The sequence below is a fragment of the Saimiri boliviensis genome, chromosome 1 (genome assembly GCF_048565385.1).
Source record: "Saimiri boliviensis isolate mSaiBol1 chromosome 1, mSaiBol1.pri, whole genome shotgun sequence".
Classification (NCBI taxonomy): Eukaryota; Metazoa; Chordata; class Mammalia; order Primates; family Cebidae; genus Saimiri; species Saimiri boliviensis.
Genome location: NC_133449.1, coordinates 227,688,408 through 227,703,740, shown reverse-complemented (window position 1 = coordinate 227,703,740; position 15,333 = coordinate 227,688,408). Strand labels below are relative to the sequence as shown.

Below are 15,333 nucleotides of genomic sequence, written 5' to 3'. Positions count from 1 at the left end.
TAATTCCTCAAAGAGCTTAAAACAGAACAACTATTTAACCCAGCAAATCCCATTATTGGTTATATACCCAAAGGGATATAAACCATTCTACCATAAAGACTCATATACTTGCATGTTCATAGCAGCACTATTCACAATAGCAAAAACATGTAATCAATCTAAATGCCCATTAATGACAGACTGGATAAAGAAAATGTGGTACATATACACCATGAAATATTATGCAGCCATTAAAAAGAAACAATGAGATCATGTCTATTCCAGGAACACGGATGGAGCTGGAGGCCATTATCCTTAGCAAACTAATGCAGGAACAGAAAAACGAACACCACATATTCTCCCTTAAAAATGGGAGCTAAATGATCAGAACTCATGGACACAAAGAGGGAAGAACAGATACTGGGGCCTACTAGAGGGTGAAAGGCAGAAGGAGGAAAAAAAACCAGAAAAATAAATGTTGGGTATCAGGCTTAGTACCTGGGTGACAAAAATCTGTACAATAAACCCCTATGACATGAGTTTACCTATACAACACACCAGCACATGTACCCCTGAATCTAAAATAAAAGTAAAAAAAATCTGTTGGCTCTAGTATCAAAATATATAATCTAATCACTTCTCACCACTGCTACCTCCTTAGTGGTATAATAATCTCTTGTCAAAATTTTGCAATGACACGCAAACTGCTCTCCTTGTTTCTACACTTTCTTCCAACAGACCAATCTTTATGTGCAGCCAGAATGCTGTTAAAACCCTCCACTCAGAAGAAAATCCAAAGTCCCTACAATAACCTGCAAGGTTCTACTTGACTTGGATTTCTGTTATCTATGACTTCATATCTAGCAATTCTCCCCAGCTGATGCTCTACTTTATCTATCCAGAATACCTTATTGTCCCTTGAAAAAACTGGTCATGCTTTCAACTGGAAGCCTTTGCACTTGCTTGGCCCTTAACCTGGAGCACTTTTCCCCCAGATATTACATGGTTTATTTCCTCCTGTCCTTCAGGTCTTTACTCAAATGACGTCTTTTGGATGAGCCCTTTTCTGGCCACCCTATGCAAAACTTTTGCAATGCTGCCTATTTTCCTTTTCTGTTTATTTCTCTTCCTAACTCTTATCACAACTAACATATCATATATTTTAAAATAATTATTTATTTTGCTTACCAACTGTTTCTCTTAGTAAACTAAGTTCTATGAGGGCAAGAATTTCTATTCATCTTGTTGACTGTAGTGACTCTGGTATGAGTGGCTGTGGGGGGGCGGGCAATAAATATTTTTGTTACTAAATGTCACTGACAATCTTAGACGGTGATTCTCAAATTTTAGTTTGTAAGACTCAGTTGTTAAACACAAAACAAACAAGAAAACCATAACATAAACCAAAGGATTTGTGGCCCCACACATCCTACCCTGAAGAATTCTAGTCCTCTAAGAGTTGGGTGGCTCCCAGGACTCTTGCAATAGTCCACAGAACCCCCTTAGAGAAACGCTGGTCCTTACCCTTTTGATCTCTCATAGGCTGTCTCTTACCACATTCATGTAGAACAGAAATAGGGAAATTATGGCTCTTAGGCCAAATCTTGCGAACCATCTGCTTTTTTTGTAAATGAAGTTTTACTGAAACACAGCCATGCTCTTTAATTTATTAATATACTTAGTGTCTGTGGCTGCTTTTATGTGCAACCAAGCTGAGTGGTTGCGAGAGACCGTGTGGCATGCAAAGCCCAAACGATTTTCTATTTGGCCCTTCACAGAAAAATTTTGTTTACCCCTGACATAGAACATTAGACAAAGTATTCCTGAATACTACCTAGTAATAAGTTATTCTTTAAAAAAAAAAAGCTAATTTTCTAATGTATGCTTAGGACAAATCTAGTCCACCTAAGTAAGTAATTGATAATATATTTAATAACCTGTTCCTTTTCTTTAATTCCCCCAAGAATGTGGAGCATTTTTGCTTCTGTAACCAATACTAAAAGAAAACTAAACTAAAATTGTGTTATAAAAAGTCTTTACATATTTACAATTTGCTCTATGTATTTTTTAGTAAGGAACTTTAATAAAAACTATAGCACCTGGGAAGAATTTTCAGTAATATTTTCTAAAGAAAAACTAAAAATTTCAGATGGTCTGAACAACAGCTTGGCTCTTATCTCAGATGTGATTTTAAACTATGATGCTTTATTGTTTCATAAATGTCTTGGACATTTGGCTTCCAAGAGTAGCATGAAAATGAAAGGAAAACCAAATGCTGGTCTAGAATGACCAACCTAAGTTTCTCCTAAATACTCAGTTTGGCAAACAAGTAAATGACAAAAAAATGGGTTTCTAATAGGAAAGTGTTTCATTTGATTCTCACTGGAAGAACCAGGTAGACTCTGAATACCCAACATTCCCTTCTTTTGCTCTCTATCCATCCAGTTACTGCTGTAGGGTCTTTAGTTGCCTGAACTGCAATTTTTAAAAAAGCTTACTTAGTTACTCAAGCTGAGCAGTTTTAATTTGTTCTAATAGTTGAGGCCAGAAAAACTATTACCACAGCTGCAGGACAGCATTATCAAAAGCAGCAGCTGTCAGGCACCTTTATTTTTTTTAGTTGCTTTTATCTTTCTACCAGGGAAAGATTTGCTCTATTTTCAATATTTAGAATCTCTGTTCTTTAAAGATTCAAAATTATATTTTTAAGAAAATTGAACTTAATTTTTATTTCTTGAGCTTTGATAAATAAGCCACCTTCCTCACCTCCACTATCTAAATCCTGGATGTATTTAATTCTGAGAAACACTATTTCTAATGTCTGAATTTTTAAAACTACATATATTAATGCTGTTAGATATTCTAGTCTAATAACTTAGTTCTACTTGAGATTTTCAGTAGCCTCCTCATTCAAACTAAGAAGGATATAACAAGTAATCTTTTAGCTCATTTATCTAAAATCTAAGATGATATCTATAACTTCTCTGAGAAGGAAACGGAGTTTCTCCTGGCTTAAAGTACTTTCTAAGACTAATTTCTGAAACAGCCATAGTCAGGAAAGATAAGGGGAAAGGCAAACCACTGGAAGTCAAGGTAATACCAAGACTAATAACACAAGGAAATCGAGAAGGTATACAGACCATTTAATTACATGTATGTAAATGGCTGGTTTAGAAAGCTGAATAGGAATAGCAGAGTAGATAAATATAGATATTAAGGTATCTTCAAAATGCAGAATTTATTTCCAAAAATAAACATCTACCCCCAAAAACATTTAACCAGGACATGTAAAACCATTTAACCAGGACATGTAAAACCATTTATTATTGGTCTTCTTTTTCAGTTTCGAGTGTTAGATTAAATAATTATTTTTCTCAGTTTTGATTCTTTTTCTATTAAAATATCAAAACTATTGTACACGTTGAGATTTTTGTCCTTGTTGCTCTATGAATGGCGTTTATATTGAGCCTCTTTCCTAGTCAATAATACCACCATGGAGAAAAGAGGAAATTTCTTACTATTTTTTTTTCCTTATTGCGTTATTACTATGTCAAAGCATTAGGTCAGCTTGCTACAGTGCAGCCTTGCTAAAAATAGAACCTCTGGAAAAAAGGCCCTGAACAAGTGGAGACATCTGCAAACTACCACTAGATGGCAAGGCAGCTTTACCACTGCCAATTTTAGGCCTGCAAACAAAATGTGACTTACAAACCTGCTGTCACGTATTTTTTACTCTATCAGAGTTTCATTCTACTTAGATTTTAAAATATGAATGATCACCTTGGTCTGAAACTAAATTACTTGGTATCCTTTATCATTAACATGTATTTATAATCTTATCCACGTCAAAGTCTTAAATTTACAACCCAACATCAACATATTATCAGTTTTCAACAGTTTCAGCTAATAATACTAAAGATCTAGTGACTAAAATATAGTAAATATATCAATATGAAAATCAAAATACATGATAAAAGAGAACAAAGGTCTATACAGAGCTCAAAATTAGATATTTACAGGTATATCCCAGATTAGTAACAGACTTAAAGATATTATCCACATTAGCACCTATTAAAAAATTATATTGTGTAAAGGATATGAATGTATTTAGTTATTAAAAGATTATGTTGTGTTTTTATATAAAGGATATGAACGTACTTAGTTCTTAGAGTGATAAAGAAGTTATAGTTTCCTTCTTAAAAGTTTTCTTCTGGTAAAGAACATAAAGTAGGAAAAAGCATTTTTACCATCCTCAAATTTTTGGTTAAAATAAGAAATGTCCATTGCATTAATGTTCTATAGGTTATAGTAAATTCACAATAGAAAATTCCTTATTACTTATCCATAAAATTACAGAACTTTACAAGGTAACAGAGTTAATAATGTAATTTTTTTAAAACAAAAGAATTAGTACTTCTGTGTTATTTAGTGCATTTTATTAATAGTAAATTATTTTGATCATTATACATAAGTGAGAAGAAAATCCACTTGGTCTAAGGAATATTGCTGCCTATTTCAACATTGCAGAAATCAAAGCTCTTTGCTATCCTTTTGTATGAAGCCATGAGAATGAATAAATAGCAAATTGGTATTTTTCATATATAACCCAAATTTCTCAGCATACAATGAAATCTCTGAATAAGACAGGCATATAAAAGTTAGAGTACAAATTCAGTTCTGGGTGCCTACAATAGATATGTGTTCACACTATATCAAGATACTGTATTTTATTCTACGAAAACTGCCAAACTTTTGTTAGATCAATGGCCACATCTACTCTCTTCCCTCTGATCCCAAGCAGCAAGAGTTCCGAATTTAAGAAAGCTGCTCTAAAGTCATTCATCAGTTCCATGGTGTCACTTTGAGGACTTACAGGGTTTCTTACACAAATTACTTATTTGAAAAAAAGACTCCAAGTAAATATCTACATGTCATACTTTAAATGGCTTTATTTTACTAAACTGGTGTCTCCTTTTGCATGTCCAATTAGTCCCACTGATTTTACTTCATTGGTTTCCTACTCAGCAACAGAGGCTCTCTCATTTCAATAAAAACATCAAAGTTTAAATATGAACAATGTCACAAATAGACATTGAAGACTGCTTTCCAGAATGGACTTATTAAGTGTACGAAGTTACACCATAATTATTTATTTTAGAGTTTAATTCATTGCTATTTTTCAAATATAGTTGTTACAGATTCACAAGTTCAGAGTTTGTGATCATTCCACTTGGTAATGAATTTAAGTCTATTCTTGTAATGGAACAGGGAGCTTGTTCTTAATGTAAACAGGAAAAAAAGGAGTATGTTTGTCTATTTAGGAGAAATGTTTCAATGTATTTTTTACAGTATGATCACAAAGTAAGTAGAGCTCAGAACTACTTAGGCTGGGGCTTGATTTGCTAATTATAAATTATTATTCTTTACTTTTATTTATTCACTAATTCTAAAAGAGGAGATCCTTTTTTGGTCTCGTCCATTCAAGCTATCTCCAAATAAGCTTTGCATTTACTAAGAATATAAATATAAAATATTCTCATTATCTAAAAAGGTCAAAGGCAATAGGAGGTAATTACCCTTCAGAATTTAGTAGCTGCAACCAGGAGAGGCTGGAAAAACTATTTAGCACTCTTTTGCCTAAGTCTCTTTTGAACCAGGAATTCCCTGGTACCCGAGTCTGGATTTTTGGAGAATCTGAGTCTCTATCCTAGCCAGCCTTCTGGGCCTTGTTACTTGAAGGAGCCACACCCAGCTCTTTTCCAGTTGCTTCCATTCCTCCTTGCCTTGTACTGAACTAATAATCAGGATTGTGCTTGATCTTGGGTATTAGAGTTTATGAACTGTGAACTGATACTCATTACAACTTCTCCAGATTTGGATCACTCTTGGAAGTCAACATCTCTTTGGAACTGGATTAGAAGCTGGAGTCTGAATTTGAATTATTATTGTCTGGTGCTATTTCTACTTGTGGAAGGCAGCTACTCCTCATTAACTATATATATTTTGACACTACGGCCAGAATCACACTGTTGTTCAGTAATTGCAGGAAACCAATGCTGATATTTAGGACATGCTTGAGTCATCTGATCCCATCATCATATGTACCAAAAGATAGTAATATCACATGTCTTTTTAAAAATTTTGATACTTTGAGTTTTTAAAAATATTTTAGAGAGGCATTTCTAGGAAGACATATTTAAATGTTGAATAGAGAAAAAAAGTACTTGGGATTAGCTGAAATACTCTGCCTAGATAAACAGGAATGACTTGCGTATCAAATTCGAATATATCTGAAACTTCTTCAATCTCCTGTCTTTCATTACTCAGATAAAGCCACTACACTTATCCAGAGACCCAAAATAGAAATCTCAGAATTATCCTTGATTCTTGTCTTTCTCTTCTATCCTAACTTTGGTTAATTAAGGCCTATCAAACATAACTATGAACCATTTATTGCTTTATAATTCTACTACCACTGATCTTGAGTCAGTTCAGAAAGTCTCCTCCTTGAGCTGCTATCATAGCCAACCTACTAACACTGCTGCATTCATAATGGCTTATTCTTTTGTTCATCTTTTAAATATTAGTGTTTTTTGTAGTTCAGCTGTATGTTCTCTTACCCTCTCATTCTATACTTTCTCCTTGGACAGTTCATCTACCCCTGAGGATTCAAGTACCCTTAATATCATATGGTCCTGCAATTTTTATCTCTAGTTTAGATTACCATCGTAAACCTCAAACCTAGGACAGATCTATCAGCTTAATAGACAGGTTTAATTGGAGGACTCATGGGAACCTCATCCATCCCACTTCAAACCTATTTTCCATTTTGTGGTCTCTAGCTCAGAAAACGGTACCTACCTCTGCCCAGATTAGAGCGAGAAACTAGAATATTATCCTTGAATTCTCTTATTTTGCATTATCCCCCATTTATCTGTCTCTCAAATCTATTCACATCTCTCCATACTTACTAGTTAAGGTCATCATTAAATTCTACGGGAGTACTGTAAAAGACTCCTCAATTATCTTCCTACCTTCAGACTTGCTCCTCTGCAGTTCTGTCTACACAATGCAGCTGGAGTGATTTTTCTAGAAATGCAAATATGAACATGTCTGTCTCCTGCTTAAAGTCCTCCAGTAGTTACTACTGCCGTTAGGATCAAGTTCAAACTCTACTAACCTACAAGGCCCTTATAATCCCTCTCAAGCCTTATCACCAACTACTCTCCCTTTAGCTAACTAAGTTTCAGTTTTCCTTGGTCTCTCACTCTCTTCTTTTCACTCTGGATCTTTGTAAATTATTTCTTTCTTCCTAGAAAGTTCTTCCCCTCTTTTCCTTTGCCTAACTTGTAACTCATCCTTAAGTGCCAAATTAGATTTCATTGACTATTTTGACAATGCTTTTCTGACTATGCATCTCCCAAGATTCGGTTTGGTGGCCTTCTGATTTGCTCTAAGACCATACTTCACCCATTTACTACAGCCATTTAAAAAAAATCTATACTGTAATGGCCTCTTCTCTCATTCATCACATTGTAGGGGTTTTTGAGGGCAGGGATTTTGTACATAACCCTCCCACAGGTGCCTAATAGAGCCCGAATCCACTGCATGGTATGAATTCAGGTCATTGCCCTTCCTGAAGACTCAAGTTCTTAACATGTGCCATGCTACAGCATATCTTTCCAATTTCATATCTTAGAACTCCTGCCTACCCTCCCCCCTACCTTCTGTATGTATTATTCTGAACACCTCTGCACAGATAATTCTGATGCAGTCACACTTTTGCTGATACTGTTCTGACTTTCTGAAATGTAATTCCTCTGCTTGCTTTGGTGGACAGTGTTTTCCATATTACTCTTATCTCCAACTCAGATAGATTTAATGGCTCTCTCATCTAGGTCATCACAGAACTTTAAACTTTACTCTGTTACCGCACATATTTCACTCTACTATAGTTATTTGTTTTTAATAATGCCTCACAGGCTATACAGTAAGCTTCAGGAAGGTACACACTACACCTGCTCATTTTTAGATGCCTATGACAGTGCCTGGCATATAGCAATACTCAAAATATTTATCACATTGGAAAAACTAAAAGCTGTTTCAATGACTCTTACAGAGACTCTGAGACAGAAGATAGTCAAGGGGAGAATGTGAAAATGAAAGTGTATGGATCTATACATCTTGGCATAACCCTAGAATGAAAGGATCTGGCTTCCTTCCCAACCTGCTCCCTCTTTCAAAAGTGCCTCTTAGAGACTTTCAGTAACTCTCTTCTGAAGAAATATATATTCTTCTGATTTACTCTGTTAACTTCTACCCATCTTTGGCAAGAGAAATAAGGGAATAAGAAAAAAATAAAATGAACTGGAAATATTTCATGAAAATCAACTACAAGCCTTAAAAGATAAATTCGATGGCAAAAGTCCAGGCTACCTTGATTTGAATCCAAGCCCTGCAACTTTCTGACTTTGTGTAAATCACTTAGCTATCAATGCCTTGGTTTCTCCATCTGTACAGTGGGAATGATAATAATACATACTTTATTTATATCTAGGGGTATTGTGAGGATTACAGTTTATATATATAAAGCATTTAGAATGAAGCATGGTATATAGTTAGCAGTTAAGTGTTAACTTTTATTATCAATATCTTAAATGATGGTGTTTTAATTAATAATCAAGTTATAGTCTATTTCTAGATTATAGGAAAGGGTCCCCAAGACAGAATGTGAGCTCTAAGAAGACTTTTCTGAACTACTTGTGTATTAATACAGAGTAGCTGAACATATAAGCATGTCCTAAAGGTCTAGAGTCAGAACTGTGTTTTAACTAAGACCTTTTTATTCAATTGACATACTTTGGAAAATTATTTACAATTTTATTTCTTTATTTTCACATTTATAAGTATATTGATGACCCTGCAATGATGGTGTCAATTAGCTAACAAATGACTGTGAAAAACTCTGAAAATACAAAACTGAAGTGACAAATTAGTTTATAAGTACCTAATGTAATTCATTAATAAGATAGCATATTACCTTAGGTCCTGTAATGCCTTTCAACTCTAGTTCTTAGCTCCTAAGTTCTTAATTTTTTCAAAGGGTATTATAAAATTAACTATTATTAATTTAAAAATAAATTTCAGAATTTATTTTGGTTAGAGTTAGAAAACTGTCAGATTTAAGAAGTGGATGCTGTAAAAATTTTATAAGTTAAATACTGTATTGTCATTGTAAAATTGTTAACATCATTGCTAAAATAATTGGTCTTGTTAAAATTTAAGAATACTCACATATATTTGAAATCTGATCTTAAAATATTATATAATGATATTAATACAAATTCCAGCTTAAAAGCCCCAAAGATAATTCTTAAACATATTTTGATATAGCCTGTAATTCTTGATAATTTAATAGATTATAATTTAGCTATATTTTGAAAGTGCAGCCAAATCTTGATTATCTTATCTGTAGAGATATGGATAGCTTATATAGTTAAATATCCATCTCTTTCCAGAACCTCATATTTAGTCTGTTCTCCCACAAAATATTTACCACAATTAATTTAATGGGCAAATTTGTATTTCTCAACTCCTTTTCTTTCTTAATTGAACAACAAAATGACTAAGTAAATAAATATATAATCTAACAACAAATAAAACATAAGAAGAAAGTCTGAATAATCAAGAGTTAGCTACACATTATTGTTTATCTTAAGAATTAAAATAGCCTCATCCTCCTTCATATCTTTAATAAAATCAAACAGGAGTTCCTATGCCTTAACATTCCTAGTCAGAGTTTCTCTGAGTACCTGAAAGAACCCTGGTGGCACAGGACCTACTGGCATGCCATCTCCTGGGGGAATGTTTCCTAGCACTGGACTGGGAGCTGCTGCAGCACTCTGCAAAGAATAAAGGAGAAACAAACCTGTATCATTACAGAGAAGGCACAAAACCAAAGACTAATGATAATAGCTTGTAGGAAGGGATGCTTTTTCATTCCTGGGAACAAATACTGGTAATTTTCCCCATCCTAGAAGTAAACTGAGATACAACAGTTTAGTATATGACTAGTTAAATTAGTTGGTTTTAACAAGTCTCTTCAAACTTTGTGAAGTCAAAGAACTTTAGGTATATTTTGATGATATAGTAAATGCAAATAGCACTATGAAAAAACAATAAAAGCTTTAGTACATGCTTTATTTTAAGGCACAGGCACCTGAAATGGCAACATCAAAAACAAATAGGTAAATAAATAGGTAAAAAGTTTAAAGATGTTGGGTGGTTGTAGGAGTTGACAAAAATAATTCTTTTTTTTTAGATTATGCTTTTATATCATAAACAAGTATAATTAATTTTCTGCCTATAGGTGGCAACACTTACATTATTCATTTTCTGATATACTATATAACTGGTAGTCAAAATATACGGGGTGGTGAAGGCATCGAAGTAAATAGGGGATTGAATAGGAGAAATAAATTAGATTTGGAGAAAACAGTCTAAAATCAAACTGAAAACTTCAAAGTCTACTTCACTTGCAGATTATTTCATGGAATCCTAGAATTTTATAAAAGAGGAGTATCAAAAACTTTGGGTTAGACTCTTTGTAATAAAATCAAGATTACAGATTTAATACTTACATTGGGCAGTAATACACACAACTGTTCTACAATCATAGATTTCATCCTTCAACCTGATTAGACATATTACAAATACTAAAAGCAGTCAAGAAGGGATCAGAAATATGCTGAAGATAGATCAGTTTGAATTGAACAGTTCTTCTATGAAGAAATATCAAAGCAAATCCTGTATCTAGTGAATCTGTTGTGCTAGCTTCACCTACATTTCAGGGTATTCATTCATGCATTAATATTTCACTGTAAGATGTAAAAATCTCAGTATGTTTGTAGCACACATATCCCAGTATATAAATTGATAAAAATACTAAATATGTTTAGTTTAGAGTACTGACAGTTATTAATAATTAAGGCAAATCATTTTAGTATTTCCTGAAGAAGTCTAGATTTAAATGTGATTATCTGAAATGTTGCTTACCTATGAATGTCAAAATTTTAAACTTCTGATAAGGCATATGAATATAAAAGAAGAAATAGTATTTCTTAGATTTTAAGATGAAATATTAATCTATTATTCTAAGAAAAAACATGCAATTTCAATTAGTGCACATTAATGGAATACCTACCATTTATCAGTTATTGCTCTGTTGAGCTTTATACAGCAACACTCATGTTTTTTAAAAAATGAGAAGCAAATTGCTTGTTTGCATTTTAACTAAACTTGTGTAAAATTTTAATACAACAATGTTAGAGTAAGAAGAAAAAATACCATCAAATACAACCTCTTTTACTTTAAATAAATATGATTACGATCAGATCTAGGAAGAAAGATTTTATCTATATATTTAAGGCTGACATTTACTGTCATGTAGAAGTTGCTCTTAGTATGAAAGCTAGACATGACCTATCACTATTGTTCTAATTAACTGCAGAGTAGAAAATTGTTCTACAATAAAAAGAAATATTAAAAAGGACAAATTTGGAAAGCACACTCACCTGTACTTTCAAAGGTATACTATAACCCTGAGCATGTGTACCAAGAGACGAAACAGAATTTACTGAATTATTGCAACTTTTTAGTGGAGCTCGGAGATATAATTTCTCCCTCAATTCCAGTGCTTAAGAAGTATATAAAATATGTTTTTTTTTCCTATTCATAGGAATAGGCATTTGTATTCATTTGCAGCTGAACTAAAATTCAACAGGTAAGGATGCTGGCAAAGAAACATGTAAAATTCACACTTAAATATTTGACTAACTGCTTATATATTTTTTCCTTTTTGGCAGGTTACATTGTTTGAAGGATAGCATATGCTAGGTGGGTAGGTTTTCTTCAAAGTTCTTCATTATATATATATTTCCTGTGGGTTTTTTTTTTTCCTGCCATTACTTAAAAGCAAAACAAAATTAATCATTTGGATGAAGATTTAAGCAAGTTAAACCTTTAAAATGGTTTCAGAATTTTCATCTTATGCCTTTAAACTTATTTAATAAATTCAATAATAATACTGAATTTATTTTCTCTTCTGGTAGTCAAGGACTTTTCGTTTTGTAATATAACAGTTAATATAATCGGGAAAAAAATCTTTGCCCTCATAACGTCAGCATTCTAGTGAGGGAAGAAAGACAATGAGTAAAACAAACCAAATATATTTATCCATGATCTAAGAAGAAAAATGGATGGGGAATACAGAATTCCTAGTAAAATAGGTAAGAATTACAATTTTAAGTAGGTTAGTCAAGCAATCAGCAAATCAAACAAATGAATGAATCCAGTTACAGTGACTACTAACTAATTTCCTTCCTACATTTCAAGATGTACCAAATTTTGACAGTTTGTACCTATCCCTTCACAGTGGCACAATAATTTTTTTTTTATTGCATTTTAGGTTTTGGGGTACATGTGAAGAATATGCAAGATTTTTGCATAGGTAAACACATGGCAGTGTGATTTGCTGCCTTCCTCCCCTTCACCTATATCTGGCATTTCTCCCCATGCTATCTCTCCCCACTTCCCCACTCCCCATCCCTCCCCCATTTTCCCCCAACAGACCCCAGTGTGTAGTGCTCCCCTCCCTGTGTCCATGTGTTTTCATTGTTCAACACCCGCCTATGAGTGAGAACAAGCAGTGTTCGATTTTCTGCTCTTGTGTCAGTTTGCTGAGAATGATGGTTTCTGGGTTCACCCATGTCCCTACAAAGGACACGAATTCATCGTTTTTGATGGTTGCATAATATTCCACGGTGTATATGTACCACATTTTCCCTGCCCAGTCTATCATCGATGGGCATTTGGGTTGGTTCCAGGTCTTTGCTATTGTAAACAGTGCTGCAATGAACATTTGTATGCATGTGTCCTTATAGTAGAACGATTTATAATCCTTTGGATATATACCCAGTAATGGGATTGCTGGGTCAAATGGAATTTCTATTTCTAGGTCCTTAAGGAATCGCCACACTTCTGCATGGCAAAAGAAACAGTCATTAGAGTGAATTGGCAACCAACAGAACGGGAAAAAAATTTTTGCAGTCCACCCATCTGACAAAGGGCTGATATCCAGAATTTACAAAGAACTAAAACAGATCTACAAGAAAAAAACAAACAAGCCCATTCAAAAGTGGGCGAAGGATATGAACAGACACTTTACAAAAGAAGACATACGTGAGGCCAATAAACATATGAAAAAATGCTCATCATCCCTGGTCATTAGAGAAATGCAAATCAGAACTACATTGAGATACCATCTCACACCAGTTTGAATGGTGATCATTAAAAAATCTGGAGACAACAGATGCTGGAGAGGATGTGGAGAAATAGGAACACTCTTACATTGTTGGTGGGAGTGTAAATTAGTTCAACCATTGTGGAAGACAGTGTGGCACAATAAGTTTTTGGAGGTTCCTCTTTCTTAATGTTCATACTTTAGGCACAATACAAGTATCTTGAAAATAAGAATTTTTATAGCTAGATGATTTATTGTATACAGCATGATAAGTTATCTGATATGAGAGTAACTTCTAGCCTTGACCTAAGGTCACAAAGTGAAGTGTACTGAATACTGGTAATTATCCAGTACACCCCATACAAAGCACTAATCCATAGCATTTTTGAATCAAAATTCACTTTGTGGACTACATTTTGTAGCTAAATTATTCATTCACTCTTCTGGGATTTATTGGCAAAGGATAATTCCCTTCTACTGTATTACACGGACTGAGCTTAGGGTACCATTTTATTGGTACACTCTGTTGATCATTAACATATGCTGATAATAAACACTATAGAGGTTCACTAAATGGTACTCCTTCCATTGTAAAAGAGTATATTTCTCAAACTGCCTAACCTGCTAATCTATATACAGTAGCAAATAAATAATGCATGCTTTGAAACTGTAAGGTAAATAAGAAGTTTTTGGAATTAGAAATTTATTTAGATGGAAGAAGTACTAAATTTCTTGGGTTATGTTGCTGAAATTTCTGAGACTTCTCTCAAGTTTACTTCCAACTTGAGTCAAATTTATCCATGATCCATAGAAAGTTGTTGTTGGGCCTGAATCACAAAGCATGTATGATTACTCTATGATGCTGTGACAAAATCACAAAAGGAGAGCAAACAGTTTAATTATAGTAAGCACTACTAGAAAGCATTCGTTTCACTGAATTTATGTGAATTCCCATTGGAGAAGCATGGAAAATCCTTTACTATATAATATATCCATGACTATTTAGGGGTGGATTTTTATTACAGCTCTCTCTTAAAAGAGAAAAACATATAAATACTATGGGTTTTCAATATTTCCTCTAATTAAACTGAATACATAAATCTTTAGGGCAGATATAACAATATTATCATTAAAAGTGTTCTGTTTCTTCTTCAATTTGCATGCTTTGTATCATGCACTTCCAGATAATGCATTTTCTAATTGCTCTTGAAGCATTTACTTAGCCATCTGTCCTAAATTTCAAGTTTATTTACTATTATTGTTTTTTTTTGGAGAATGATTTTACTTATTTCCTTTTCATTTTCCCAAATCACAAATACAATTTTACTGACTTTATAAATCCAGTATTTTAAATCTGGTGTTCTCAAATCAACTAAAGTATGGAACAATTATTTGTTTTCCCAAGGAAATATTAAAATGAACTTAAGAGAGTTACCATGGCATCTTTCTTCATGTTTCTATGTACTTACCTTTTGTTCAGTTTGTGTGGTCATTTTCTTCTCTGGAACCTTTTGTACTTACATCATTCTACTCTCTCAGAAGGCATGAGTCAATCTGTTCATGTTATTTATTTCACCATTTCTCATTTTCCCGTTTCTCTGAAATGCTATTATATGACTGATTTTTAAAAGTATTTTATTCTCTTTAATTCCCTATTTTTGGAATTTTAGGAACAGAGAAATATACTCTTATTTTATATTTTTCTCCTGTTAAATAAAAACTTGAAATAAAAGTTAAAAGACTTCTTGTTTTAAATTTAGTTATTATCACTGTTGGTTTCTGGTAGGGAAAAAAGTTGTTGGTATATATATATATGTATATACTCTGTATGAAAGTTTTGAAGCAATGGGCCTTAAATAAAAATTTGTTTAAAAGTAAAATTAGGATGCAATTTATTACTAAACAATTAGTTAGCATTTATCAAGACTCTAGACATTGAATAACTAACAATGTATTTACTAAGAATGCTGGACAACTGGTTGCCTAATTATACAGTAAAGAATCAAGACAGTCCATATTTGGTAAAATAGGAAAAGTAACTTTATGTGTATAAA

At 33.3% G+C, this 15,333-nt stretch overlaps 1 protein-coding gene across 8 annotated transcripts in view; it reads right to left on the bottom strand.

Annotated features, from left to right (window-relative positions):
• The window catches only part of SSBP2 (single stranded DNA binding protein 2), a 342,830-nt gene that overhangs the window by 89,447 nt on the left and 238,050 nt on the right, over positions 1–15,333 (bottom strand). For 6 of the 8 annotated variants that reach the window (XM_010340761.3, XM_003920793.4, XM_074384233.1 and 3 more), the window contains one exon: positions 9,792–9,881. The exons of the other annotated variants lie outside the window; for them this stretch is intronic. In XM_010340761.3, coding sequence (XP_010339063.1) covers positions 9,792–9,881 — 90 coding nt within the window. The remainder of the gene's footprint in view (positions 1–9,791; positions 9,882–15,333) is intronic. 8 annotated transcript variants of the gene reach the window in all.